The sequence below is a fragment of the Exophiala aquamarina genome (genome assembly GCF_000709125.1).
Source record: "Exophiala aquamarina CBS 119918 chromosome Unknown aczIA-supercont1.2, whole genome shotgun sequence".
Classification (NCBI taxonomy): Eukaryota; Fungi; Ascomycota; class Eurotiomycetes; order Chaetothyriales; family Herpotrichiellaceae; genus Exophiala; species Exophiala aquamarina.
This window is the reverse complement of record NW_013550586.1, coordinates 1,104,668-1,118,179: the sequence shown is the minus strand read 5'-3', so window position 1 is coordinate 1,118,179 and position 13,512 is coordinate 1,104,668. Positions and strand designations below refer to the sequence as shown.

Genomic DNA, 13,512 nt, shown 5'->3' with positions numbered 1-13,512 from the left:
AGTATAGCGCTGGCTGCTTGCAAGAATTAATTGTAACTAGACTAATATGGTCCGATGACCGATATTAATATCTGTATACTCAGTACTGAGATCTGGAGTCTGAATTCAAGTGCAGGGAGGAACCATTTCCCAAGATCTCCAAGCCAGAGTCCTGCGGCCAGAATTCCTGTTCCAGAAAGTCTGCGAGCCAGGATGGCTCCATCGACGCCGCGGCAGCGGCAGCGGCAGCGGCAGTATCAGTCACCAAAGAGTCTTCCGGACCAGGTTCATGGTGGAATGGCGGTTCTGCGCACGACTGGCCATGGGCACGGTGAGGAGCCTCAGACCTGGGAAACGCCAGCTGGGCATCGCCACTGGTAACTGGGTCACCACCGGGTCTTGTTGTCGATGCCAAATCAGCCGTGTTGAGGAATGCGTCGATGAGGGAGATGCCGAAATTCGAGTGGAAGTGGGCGTCTTTGAGCCAGCCCAGGACGTCCATGCAGTCCTGCAGGCGTCGGCCAGATTGTGAGTGGGGCACTCTCGATTCGGTCTTGAATGTCAGCGCTGCCTGCATCAGGATGGTAACGGCCCAGCCGGGGGTGTATTGGACCATGTCTCCGTCGCGGAGATACTCGAAAATAGATAGGATCATGTTCGCGGAGCTGCGCGCCTTCTGGCGTGCGGTGATGTCGCCGGCGCGACTGCTCTTGCAGCTGGGTGAGAGCGCCCACCTGTTCAACGTGCATTGTAAGGCGTTGTACAACAGAGCCAGCGTGCAGCAATGTAGCCGCAGCAGTCTATGACCCTGTTCAAACACAGGTGACAGTGGAAGTCGGTACGCATACTGATCAGGGAGGTGGGCAAACCATTGATCCAGACTTCTTTGGCGGTCCTCGATGCCCGTGCGGTTCGCCTGGGGAGCGATGGGCATCAGGATCAGAGTCGTCTCCGTGGAGAATCCGTATCGCGGAAAGGCAGACTGGAATCTTGTGTGCATGATATCTGACAGTAGATGCCAAAGCTGGACCTGCGCGATACAGATTTCGGCCAATTGTGATTGAAGCCCCAAGTCCGCAAGGAGCTCGTAGTCGGTGAAATCGGTCGGCGTGATGTCGAAATCCTCGAGCTCCAGGTCTGTCCACTGACACTCGCTGGGCTCAATGGTCGGGTACTGGCGCAGACCGAGCGCGCATGTGCGGTCTCGAATGTAACAGCACCACCAGACTCTTTTCCAGAGCCTTCTCCTTCGAGGATCTAGCTTCTTCTCCTGTCCAAAGTCTCCGTTCAAGCCGATTGTCAGAGCAAGATGTTTTGCATTGACGATCTTATGCAACAGGTGCTTGCTTTCATCTGGTTTGTCGTGGAAGTAGGTCATGAGAAGCAGCGCCTGAACTGTTGCGAGGCGATCGTGCTCATAGTCAAAGTCGTACAGGAGCTTTAGAAAGTCAGGGGATTATGCATCAGCGTCTAGTTCTGCAGTAAAATAGATCGCTCAGAGTCACCTTACCCGCAGCTTACGACCCAAGCTACTTCTCCAAGCAAAGCGTGATTGATGGCCGGTCTGGTCGAGAGTGCTCTGATCTACGAATGCCGACGCAGCGAGCATGATGCCGTAGAGCAGAGGCAGACTGACCCGAGAGGTGTGTCCGTACAGGGAGTGAAGCAGGTCACAGATATCCAAAATCGGCAATAAAGGATACACGTAGTTGAGGAAGCATTCAAAGATGATGCGCAGAAATGGCGCCGGTGGCAGATCAAACACGCCTTGAGCAGCAAGATGGGCGAGGTCTTCGGGGTCCACGTCTTTGGACGGCTTTGCGACAAAGTCTGGCACCTGAAAAGTGCCATGAGAGGTGCTCGTGGCTTCTCCGAAATGCGTCGATAATCGGCTGGGACCAGGCGTCAAGGCTGAGTTTGATCGAGTAGTGGCCGATGTGGTTGCTGTATTCGATGCAAAGTCGGCCGTCCTGGGTGACATGGAGCTGGCCGATACTTCAGCTAGAAACATGTTTCTCGGATACTCGTTCGCCTGGGGTGGCAGATGTGTCGAGGCATCTGAGACTGGATGCCATCGCGCACCACTGGCACCGGGCACAATTGAGACAGCCGTGGAACCTGCAGCAGTCGATTCATGATGATTGCTTTCGCGGTGTCTGCATCCGAACGAGTCAGGAAAACCATGTCTTTCGTTGGATCAGGCTTCTACTAATACCTCGGTGGCACTCTTCTGACGGAGCTGTCGACACAAGGGACCTGTTTCTGTCAACGAATTCAAGGAATAGCGACTCTTTGGCGGGAGCTCTCACTTCGTCAAGCTCACAATTGGTACACGGACCGCGCTTGTGAACAATATCGCATCGCACCTTTCGGCCTCGACAACGCTCACACGCACGAGCAGCGCGTACACGACGATGGTACCTCGCTGGCGATACAGAGTCAGATACCATCGATGCGAGGCACTTGTATCGTCCCTGAGAGGACAATCTCTCGTTGTGATGAGATCACCTGCAAGGTTGCCATTTGGGTGCCATTGCCGGCCTCACTTGTAGACCAAAGCCTCTATTCCCCAAAGACGTCAGTGAGACCATCAGATAGCCTCGGCTATACAATCGCGCAGACCGTAAATGGCTCGCCGTAGTACTATTATGTGACGCCCTTCCCGCTTTTCTCCTCACGGGGTTTTGTTCGTTCTCAAGAGGTTACTTCAGGTAAATTTACATTTCATATTGCGACAGTATAGATTGGCGTGACTGGTTCTTCCGGCCAGGACATCTTGGTCAAGCAGGTGGGGTGCAAAAAGGAGATGGAAAATCTCGTTTCAACATGAAAGCTCATCACTATATTTATAATACATCGAGATCTCGTACGGTCCATCCGTCCAATGTTAGCTATGGTACAAACATGACAAGCATGCTCACTTGCGACGCCACGCTCTGCTAAACCATGTTCTATCAAAAGGGTATATGCAAAAGAAGCCCAGACCCGACGGGTTCGGTCTTAGAGAGTGTGTCAATGGCATGAAATCATTTGCACCAAGTGCAAGATGGGAGGGCACTAGTAGGGCCGCATCCATCCATCCATTGCAAAGTCGGCCAGTATAGTCAATGGGTTTCAGACGTCAGTCCATCGGCCGAGCTGGAAGGTGGTGGGGCCGAGAGTTGCTTGTTGCGGCGACTCCATCAAGGCTTCAGCGGCGCCAGAGATCAGATGATGCCGTAGCAGCAACAGAGATCGGGCCGTCGAGCGGGTAAAACAGCGGACCCGTGTTGGGGCGAAAAATACCAAAAAGATGGTTTCCGCGAAGATGCTGAGTCTGCGTATCCGTGCTGCCCGTCGTTTCAGCTATTCTCAAGCTTGATGATTTCACTTTGAATAACAGCAAGAGCACTTTCGGCCGCAGCGTCCAGCTTAGCCCTCTCAACCTGGGTGACTTGTCCAAGTACCCAGGCGCTTACGTCGTCTCGTTCTCTCGACATGGGTCGTCCAATCCCGATGGCAATCTTGATGAACCTGTCGCCCATCGCACTCAAGAGCCCCGCCGATTTCAGCGAAGACTGCACCGATTTGATGCCGTTGTGTCCTTTGGGGCTTGACTCTCCACGGCGTAGCCTCACCGTACCGGGGTGGGATTCCAATTCGTCATGCAAGATGATTAAGCCTGTGACGGTATCCTTGTCATTGTGGAATGCAGAGAATTGCTTCCAGGCTTTCATCACGCCGGCACCTGACACATTCATCATGCTGGTGCTCTGCCAAAACGTATACTCGGACCTGCCAGCATCCGCCCCGAGGCTGACCAGTCCATTCCCCAGTGTTTTGTTTTTCACCAGTGCAGGGAGCCTTAGCGACTGTACCATGGTCTTTATGATGATATGGCCGGCGGAGTGTCGAGTTGAATGGTAAGGCGGAGGGTTCCCCAACGAAGCAATTAAGAGACGGACCGTCTTCATTTGGACCCGTACTGTAGGCTGCGGAGTAGGCGTTGGCTTGCGGACCCGCAGTGGAGACGGGATTATCGGCGACAGGCCAGACTCGTCTTCATCCACCGCAGAAGTTATGCTTGGAGAGACATGTATCGGGCGCCGTCTGATCGCAGCATAGATTTGATGTTGTTTTGTGGAGCTTGGGTCTGGAATCGGAGGAGGTTCTGCAGATGTGCGCGCGTTGGTCTCCAGCAAGTTGTCGTGGGGATCTTGAGACGGTCGATCCGAACGGGCGGAGGGAAGAGAATGGATTGATAGCGTGGACTGCGTGTCGGCTGGAGTCTGGTTAGCCATTGCTCCTTCGCGAGGGTATCTCGAGGGTGTGGGACAGAACGCTGAGTAGATGCAGTCGGGGCAGAGAGTCGGACTCACCTCCCTCCAAGAAATGAGCGACAAGGAGTTGGGCTTCTTGCACAGTTCGCAGTCCGTTGTGTGAGCCAGTCAACAATGGAGGCGGATTGTTCGCGAGCAAAATGACAAAGACAGAAAGTCTGGCTGTGAGACTGTGAGGCTACGACTGCGTCTGCGTCATTTTTCCGCGCTCAGCCAGTGCCAAGACCAACCTTTCCACTTTGGGGTCAAGTCCGATCCTCGCGGCAGAATCCGGCCCGCCCGGCCAGATTGCAACAATGGCCTTTGTTCACCTTGTTCAGATAGAGAATCCATGCGTCCCCTTGCGTCCCCTTGCTTCTCCTGAGGTCCGGGAGCTGGGGAAGACCCACAGCCTGATTGCGAGGTTACAAACTCGAATGTTGCGTGATCGAACGCCGAATGTAAACATCAAGCAGACCCACCAAATGAATGAATCGGAACAACTTGCTTTTTTTTTGCAAAGGCACGGGCATTGTTGAGTCTCACGGCTCATATTCTCGCCGGGTTGTCTTCAATGTCCCAGCTTCGATGTCGTCCAAGGGGTACAAGCGGTCGAGCGTCCAGTCAGTGGGTTGTATCGGCTGCACTCCAGAATGCCGTTTGATAGATCCATCACTACTGGTCATACTCGAGGCAGGAGCTGCACGAATTTGAATGTCTTTGCTCTCGGTGGACTCAAGATCATGATGGCCTCCCTGGAGGTCGTATGAGCCATGCTGTGGCTCGCTCTCCTTGCCATCCCGCTTCAATCGTTTCAAAGAGAATTTTCCTCCAGACTCTCCTGCTTTGCTTGTTGAACGCGATCGTGGGCCGCTGCTCAACCCGACTGCCCCTGCGCTGTAGCCATGGATCTGTCTCAACTGTCCACCTTGCATTCTCTCTGCCGTCGAATCTCCGAGAAAGGATCTGAGATTGAAGATTCTGCGTAGCAAAGCCCAGCTGTAGGGCATGTTGGAAACAATCATGGCAGTGCTTGCCTCGCGGCAATACCAGTAGACCCATTCGGAACTGTATGGCTGAGTAAAACTCTTCTGTTTGCTCAAGATGGCACAAAGCATAGTAAACAGCCCCAGGCTGAACGGGAAGATCAGAAGAAGCTTCCTTTTGAATTCCAGTTGCGCTTTGAGGAAAAGCGGCAGAGGGATAGACATGATCAAAACGTCGCTTGTGAGATTGAACACAAGATTCGTAATGAGGTGGTTAAGGGCCGTGGTGCATTGTTTGTTGTCGGTTGGTGTTTGCCAATAGTCGTGGAACGGTCTACACCAGACGCCGAAATACAGGATCTCCATAATCACGTATGTCGCCGCAACGTAAACGGCGGCACATTTCACGACAAAGCTTTGCTTCAAATTCTGAGTCAGTCGCCAGTAGAGCAGCAACATGCATGCTTTGGTGCCCCATTGAACAGCGCACATGCATTGTTCGACAAGGAGGATGGTTTTGCTACCCCAGGTTCGTTCATCGATTTCATGCGGCGTCAAATCAACAGGGTGTGCCGGGTCAATGAGGTTGGTGCTGACTCTGAGGTCGATGTTGAGAAATACAATGAGGATGGTGTAGAGGCACTAGCACCATTAGTATTTGACCCATCTATCGCGGTGAGACAAAGCTTACGGTCAAAAAGAGCATTAACCAATCTTCAACTTCGAGCCGAAGCACGGACTTGAAATGCAGGATTCGCGCAAGCCTGGCTGGTTCAGTGCGTCGAACAACATATTAGATTGGGAAAGAGGGTCGAGTATGACTCACATTCGCGCAAATACTAGAGCGAGGGTAAAGCCATACCAAATGTACGACTCTGCCGCGAAGGAGGTCATTGTGGTTGCTAAGTAGAGATGCCAGGCGAGTCGGCCTTGGGTGACGTCGGTCCTTGCTCCTTGCTCCTTGCTACCCAAGTAAGATCTCAGATAGATGGACAGGAACTACGTGGAGAGAGACTGGTGATCGACAGCATAACTTCGAAAGGCTGGATAGCTAGCGGGCTAAATCAATATATATTGCGCACCAGTTCCAAACAGAAGGTGACAAGTAGTGTCGTTTGAAGAAAGGCAAGGACGGTGATAAGAAACAAGATCTGAGGGACGAGTTCACCCCGTTTGGATAGCAGCGCTGGTGGTGGAGGAGGTGGTGGGGAGGTTGAGTGGATGCGTGAACCTCATTGTCGTGGGTCATTCCCGAGAACCGGCGTCAACGGTTCGTTGATTTAGCGAAGTCCCAGTCGTCTGTGTAAGAGGCAAAAGACGACCTAGGCCCGGAAGGTGTGCCAGGGGCAACATCCCTGTAGACGATTCTTGGAGGCACCACAGATCAACGAGGAGCCACTCGCTGGCAGCCATGGGGGCCCATGGGTCAACAGCCACAGAGTTACAAGCGTCGTTCAGAGCCCTGCAAAGCCCTGTTGATCGGGTCGTTCGTCAATCTTGCGCAGGAGTTGCTCCGTTCGAAAGGCGAGACACGCATCTTGCCAGGCAATGCGTGAAACTGGTGAGATAGGGTCTGATTCGCCCGACAGCATAATGACACTGTCAATCTCCAAGGGACAGAGTGCGGAGTACAAACAAGGTATAGTTGTCTGTCCGTATTCCTGCCGGGGTGAGAAGAGTGTCAATTGGTAGTATTTCCTACCGACTAACCTCATCCAACAATAAAGACCTGGTGTCTGGCCGAGGAGGCCAAGTCGAGCTGGAGTAAAGAGCACGAACTGGATCCGATTCCGCGGGTTCGTCCCAGCGGCCCTTGGCCTGAACCCAATCCGAAGGGCCTAAGCAAACTTGGTGCATTCGCCGCTCAGGCACCTCGTCACGGTGTTGAGAGTCGAGATAAGGACGAGCATATGCCCGGACGGCTTATCGCGACCTACATATTTCCCACGTGTCGACAGGACCGCCGTACGAATAGGGGAACGCGCCAACGCCAATCCAAAGGAGCAGTGGAGTGGTGATGGATGCCAATTGCGATTCCATTCCTTTGAAGCCCCCCGTTCGTAATAACGTGCTATATGCACCTTGCAGGAGGCGGATTCTTCTGTACTGTGCTTGGTGTCAACCTCAGCCGGGGCAATTCTCACCTCTAATTTCAGGTCATGCAACCATTGTCTTGGGAGCTGTGGAACGGATGCAGGCACAGGCAGCCAAGTTGTCGCTATGTAAATTCGGATTGTGCAACTGAGTCAAAGAGTCTGTCTTCACCTCATCGGTGAAGTTACACTGGCATTTAACATTGGGATTGGCATGCTTGCGCCCATTGAATTGTTCTTCACTCTCAGCCACCAGGAGAGCAACAGGTCACGTAGGGAGCTTGTCCTTAAGCTGTTTACTGATGCCGATAATGCGAGGGCCGCGAGTTTAGTCCGTTGTTTGCAGCACTGGTGATAAGTTGCGGCATCGCTGTGCTACTTGGACATCCCCCTTATCTTGGCAACTTCGTCCTGAAAGTGAGTATTTAGGAGTAATGACATGCTCCGGCAAGGTGATTCCACTTCAACGCGACGCGATTCCATGCAGGGGACACAAGGGAGACCTTCAAGTGAGAACAATATACCTCTACTGCGTAAGACACTCGACAGCGAACAGAAAACCATTGATACGGCCAGACTGCAGAGTCTGTTCAACCCCTCAAACAGTCGAGCTTGCAATCCCATTGCGCTTGACCTCCTCTACTGCCAGGCTCTTTGCATATGGCCGATCCTCCAATCCAACCTTAGAGTTCAGTTCCTTCCTCATGTCGATAGATTTCTCCAGGATAATCGGCAAGAAATTAACCACACAGAGGACCATTCCAACAGTCCACACCATCGTCAAGCGCCGAGCGAAGACATGAACAACCTGCCATTGGCTAGTGGGGTCTAACGAAGTTATGAAAGCCTTGTTGCCATGTTCATAAGCATTGCCACCAGAAAACACTTCCCGCACTTGAGGATTGGTGATCTCGTTGACGTGCTGAGAAAAATGGTGATTGAATGTCGCATGAATTGAGGTCGAGAGAAACGCAATTGCGGAATCCTGTGCCAAACAGGTGAGGTGGTATAAGTGAGTCAGTGGGAACCCCCGTCGGTTCATAGTTATAAAAGGCAGAAAGGCCCACCAGACCGAGGAGCAAAAGAACAGTTACCCGCCATGACGACCGGGGATGCACTGCCCCTGTGGTGTTCAGGGCAAAAAGGATTGCCACGGTCGACGGTATTGAAAGAAAGCTTCCGATGAAGTCAAATCGTCTTAGGATTTCCGAGAGAGTCTGCTTCGTACTCGTGACGTTCAGGAATACGAAGAGGAACGTGAGTGAAACAACACCGATTGGGACATTGAGGTAGAAGACCCATCTCCACTGATTCTGGGCTAAAGCACCACCGACAAATGGGCCAATTGAAGTTCCTACCTCGGCCGTAGGTTAGCAGTTAGCCACCGTGGCATATGAGGCAGCGTACCAATGGCAAAGACAGCATTTGCAATGCTTATGAAGCCTGGTCGCTCACAGAGAAGCACCAAATTGCAGATGACCAGGTCAATCAACATGTTGATTCCGCCTCTGCCTGTCCCCTGAAGCGCTCGACCGAGGAGGAACGTGTCTCGTTGGTAGCACCGCCACTAATCCCACTGCCAACCACAAAAATGGCTACAGACAACAGTGTTACCCATCGTCTGCCCAACAGCTAGGCGAGCTGTCCCCAAGTCGGTTGAAAGCATGTGCTTGTCAGGAGGAAAGAGTTGATGGCCCAGAGATAGCTCGACCCAAGGTTGAGCTCTTGGATAATAGTGCTCATTGCCGTAGACACCACTCGTGGAAGCGTGAATAGGGATGATCCCTTCCACTCAATCAGAGCTGCTCTTACCATTGACCTCGAACGCCGACATCAACGAAGAAACAGATAAAGCCGCAAAGCTACCCCAGAACCGCCATCCCGTGTTATTCTAGATCTCTGTGTCGCCTGCTTCATTTTCTTTTTCGCATGTATCATTCACCGAAGTATCTTCGATGACCCCCTGACTCGCAATTGGTGAGCGAGTCTCCGTTTTGCCAGCGCCACGCTCGTGAGTTGTGGGCATATTTCAGCCTTGTTCCTCTCAACTACTAACCACCTGCCTTCTCCTCACTTAGCCGACCTGACCCAAGGCAAAGAGAACTCGTACTCGTAGTGGAATCGATATTGTTCTTCAAACTGGTCTAATCCATGCAACAGCGGCTATTGTTCAGACGTCATCCACATCTCCCAAGGCACCACCGACTTGCACGACACATTCTTACCAACGCTTAAGGAGATGCTCACCGAACCCATCTCCAGCGATGTAAACGCAGGGAACCAACCCAGGAAGGCAAAGTATGAACAAGCCGTCCGCGAGCTTGGAGTCCTAAATACTGCCCTTTTCAACACGCTTCTAAACTGCCTTCCTACACCCGGGAAACGGGCTCGGGTAATTCTGTTTCGACACCACAGGGCACAGGTGTCACGACCTTGAAGTATGCTGGCGTAGCAAAGGTGTACATTATTGAAGAAATGTTCACCCTCACCAAAAGATTCATAGACGTGATGAAAGGATGACTTTCAATGTCAAAGCGAGCATCCGATCCCTTTTCTTCACCAGAGTGTGATGAGCTGCTCGAGCATGACCACCTCCGACTGGGATGTCGCATGCCAGAAACTCAAGTCCTGGGGACGGAAACCCAGCCTAGATTTCTCTCTCTGGATGACGCGACCGTGCTGTTGATACTGTCTTGCCATTGTCGATGGCCGATGCCCATATCTCGGTGTTCGAAAAGATACAGGCCTGTCTGCAGGGTCGAACCAAATGGACGCTAGATGGGAGCTCTTGAATCGAGTTTCCCCAATTACACATTGGCGCATACAGCTCTTCTCTGATGGATGTTGATGCCAAATCAAGAGCAACTGTGGACAGGCCCTCTTTCGTCGCCTTCTCGACGGCAACCATGTACATGATGATGATCGCCATGCTCTCGGAAAATCTCAACTCTCAGTTGCGAGAGGTAGTGCTGTCTGCTCAGGGCATCGCGAATGATGGTGGCAGCAAATCAGCAAATCAGCAAATTGTGAAAATGGTCAGAACATGGACCTGCAGGATGGACCAGCAGATCGGACTAGCGTTGCTGTCGCCTACACAATCTGGACTTGCAAACACTGTCAAGCACACTGTTAGCCCGCGTACGGACGGCTTGGCGAAGTCTTTGAATGAAATGAAGAAAGTGTTACAGCAACATGCGTTTGTCCCATTTTGAAGTCGTGCGACAAAGGGCACAGTCCCGAGGGTCGTCACCGTTGAATCCCACGCTCTAAAGGATTCGACACGAAAGCAAAGCAATGGCAGAGGGAACCGCGACCATAATGGAGAGTATACCTCATGATCAACAGAGTTGTAGCTACCCGGAGCCCTCCAGAAGGCCAGAGGTGGATTCTAGATTTGCTAGTTCAAATTGAACTTTTGTGCGAGAAGATCACCAGCCCCGAGCTACGGACGAGATCGTCACAGGGCCACTGTGCCCATATCTTGGGTATATCACTCCAATGCTGAACCGTGGCTTTGAGCTTCAAGCGATGCTGTGAGTTCACCAGGACCTTGGGTTGCATGTCCCTGTTTCCCCCCTGCGTCAGGCTCCAATGTCTTCTGTTTCTCTCGCAGTCGAGGTGCGGGCTTTCGACTTGACACTTGCTGTTGTCGACAATATTCCTCCAGTTACACAGAGGACGAGTCTCGGTGACAAAAAGTCCCAACTGGAAATTCAAGGATTGTCAACAAAGGTTGTGAGCAAGAATGGATGACTTTTGTCTTGATTCGGATGTAGACGGACTCTGGCCCTTAGATGGTACCCCGGTTCAACGCCAGAGGCCATAGGGCTCCTTGCATGCCTTCCATAATTTGATAGTACCATCTTCGCTTCCGGTGGCGTACAGCTTCCCATCTGGAGAGAAGGCAGTTGACCAGATAGGGCCGTGGTGACCTTTCAAAACCTCTGTTCCAACACGGTCAGTCAATCGCAAGCCCATATTCGCTGCAGAGCGAACTTTTCCACGAAAGAGATGAACGACTTACCGAGTTCTTTCTCCTGGACAAAATCCCACACTCGGACCCACGTATCCTTGCCCCCGCCGGTGACGAAGCGTCCGGACTGCGAGTTGATAGCGACACTTGCGACGTCATGGTCGAAGTTGACCTTCTTGATCATTTCACCGGGTCGTCCAGCGTCAAAGAAGAAGCACGTGTTGCCCGCAGCAACGCTGAGAATTCCGGGATCAGTGTCGTCGACTCGTGTGGTAGAGAGTTCGCATGCGGTGATGTCGCGTTCGGTCTTGAAGCTGGAAACTGCGCGCTGAGTTCGGAGATCCCACCATCGAATAGTCTTGTCGTCGCAGGCGGTGGTGAGAACGTTGTAGTCGACATTCCAGACAATCGATTTGATGCTGCCGTTGTGTTCGCCCACGCCGATCTCATGGCCCTCGGAAGTGGTGCTTGGCGTGACAGTAGGGTTGCCGCTGCCGTTGCCGTTGTTGCCGTTGGCCAGCTGTGCGGGAGTGGCTGCGCTACCACCACGGGTCAAATCGAAGATTTTCAGCTTCTTGTCCTGGGCACCGGTGACGACGCATTGCGGGTTGTCTTGGAGAGGAAAGGCGACAGAGCGGACAATATGTTCGTGCGACAAGATGTGCAGACACTCGCCGGTCTGCGGGTCCCAGATTCTCCTAGTTGGCTGTTAGTTTGTTTGGTAAAGATTCGGAAGATTAGAATCCGATCTGACGCTGTGAAATCTGCCGATCCTGTCGCCGCAATCTTGGCATCTGCTGACAGTCGCGATGACCAGACTGCTCCTTTATGGCCAATGAAAGTTCCAATCCTAGCTCGTCTTTGAGTAGAGTCCGATGGAAACCAGATCATGTAACTTACCAATCTCCAGTAGTGCCATCGCGCAACATGGGGTTGTTGTCTGATACGTCTCAGCACGAGAGCGAGCATCGCCACATCAACGATGAAACATACCTTTACAGGCAGAGATGAGATAATATTGATCGTCGTCGACAATTGAGGAGAAGCTCAAGTGCGTGATAGGCCTTGAGTGACCATGGCAGGTCAGCGGGACGACTCTTGGCGTCTCTTCGACGAAGTCAGTTCTCGGTTCAGACCAGTACAGAAACCGAGGAGTCTGTGTGCGTGAGTGCTCTTACCTCCAGACATTGCTGGGCGCGAGGTCCTGAGGTGTGAATATTGGTTATGATTGAGATTGTCGTCGTAAAGATGATGGACCGCGTGAAGAAGAAACGAGGAATTACTCGTAAGCCCGTGGCGGAATTGATTGACTCTCCAACAAGAAGAAATGAAAATAAAACAGTTTATAACAGTCAGGACCGGGGCGGGTGACGAGAAGCAATTAGTCTTAGCCCAAAAAACAATTATTCACAGTAGACATTTGATTTCATTAACGGTCGAACGGTTGTGCGCTTCGAAGCGGTCGAGGTTGGGGGTTGGAAGGTCGTGCGTGGAGAAAAAAAAGTCGTGATAAAGCCGCGAGCGCCTGTGAACAAGGAATAAGCGGAATCGGAGATGTGAAAGCTAGACGAATATGTAGGATAGGGATGGGAATGAGGAATAGGGGAGATGTTGTGTCGTGGTTTGAGGTTTGAGTGAGGATTGTCGTTTGTGGTTTGTGGTTTGTGGTTTGTGGTTTTCGGATTTCCCATTTGTCTGTTTGCCCGTTTCTAAGTTGAAGAGCTAGTGCTGCGCTAACGCATATATGGCTAGCGCTGGGGTCTCAGCGCTAGTGGTACTAAATGTTGACGCTAGGGTCCACCGATGCCAATTACGGCTAGCGGATCTGCTATTGTCGCGACTCGCGAGTCGTGGCTGAACAGCTTCTATCAGCCTCCAACCTAGTCCTAATCCCAGCCTTTCACAAAGCAGCCGATGACTGGGATGCATTGCCAACACTCAGCGCCTGAAGATCTATGAAGGTAAATGTTCCCTGACTGCTGGAGAGATCTGATATCCTCTGCCGCATTCGGCCTTTGGTGTGCCTGATGAAGGAGGAGAGAACAAAGAAAAAATGGGCCCTGACCGTCCTGCGTTGAAGGTCTGGCGATCATCCCACCCAACTGACCAAGTGATCCGTCCTAAGACGCTTGAAAATGACCTGTCAAAGGAGTCGGTGTGGCACGTTATCGCGCCCTTTTTCT

General features: G+C 52.1%; 5 protein-coding genes across 5 annotated transcripts; all 5 read right to left on the bottom strand.

Moving 5' to 3' along the window:
* Positions 1 to 79: 79 nt before the first annotated feature.
* On the bottom strand, positions 80 to 1,990 carry A1O9_02227 (uncharacterized protein; the record flags this gene model as incomplete). Its single annotated transcript, XM_013407802.1, has 2 exons — positions 80 to 1,417; positions 1,490 to 1,990. 2 exons carry the CDS (start codon positions 1,988 to 1,990, stop codon positions 80 to 82), a joined length of 1,839 nt encoding a protein of 612 aa, XP_013263256.1.
* Positions 1,991 to 3,320: 1,330 nt separating this feature from the next.
* A1O9_02226 (uncharacterized protein) lies at positions 3,321 to 4,259 on the bottom strand (the record flags this gene model as incomplete). Its single annotated transcript, XM_013407801.1, has 1 exon — positions 3,321 to 4,259. One exon carries the CDS (start codon positions 4,257 to 4,259, stop codon positions 3,321 to 3,323), a length of 939 nt encoding a protein of 312 aa, XP_013263255.1.
* A 560-nt stretch (positions 4,260 to 4,819) lies between these two features.
* Positions 4,820 to 6,157, bottom strand: A1O9_02225 (uncharacterized protein; the record flags this gene model as incomplete). The annotated part of the gene is made up of 3 exons (XM_013407800.1): positions 4,820 to 5,905; positions 5,955 to 6,027; positions 6,090 to 6,157. 3 exons carry the CDS (start codon positions 6,155 to 6,157, stop codon positions 4,820 to 4,822), a joined length of 1,227 nt encoding a protein of 408 aa, XP_013263254.1.
* Positions 6,158 to 7,954: 1,797 nt separating this feature from the next.
* A1O9_02224 (uncharacterized protein) lies at positions 7,955 to 8,851 on the bottom strand (the record flags this gene model as incomplete). The annotated part of the gene is made up of 3 exons (XM_013407799.1): positions 7,955 to 8,341; positions 8,451 to 8,710; positions 8,764 to 8,851. 3 exons carry the CDS (start codon positions 8,849 to 8,851, stop codon positions 7,955 to 7,957), a joined length of 735 nt encoding a protein of 244 aa, XP_013263253.1.
* Positions 8,852 to 11,163: 2,312 nt separating this feature from the next.
* On the bottom strand, positions 11,164 to 12,258 carry A1O9_02223 (uncharacterized protein; the record flags this gene model as incomplete). The annotated part of the gene is made up of 4 exons (XM_013407798.1): positions 11,164 to 11,300; positions 11,381 to 12,027; positions 12,084 to 12,179; positions 12,230 to 12,258. 4 exons carry the CDS (start codon positions 12,256 to 12,258, stop codon positions 11,164 to 11,166), a joined length of 909 nt encoding a protein of 302 aa, XP_013263252.1.
* Positions 12,259 to 13,512: the final 1,254 nt, after the last annotated feature.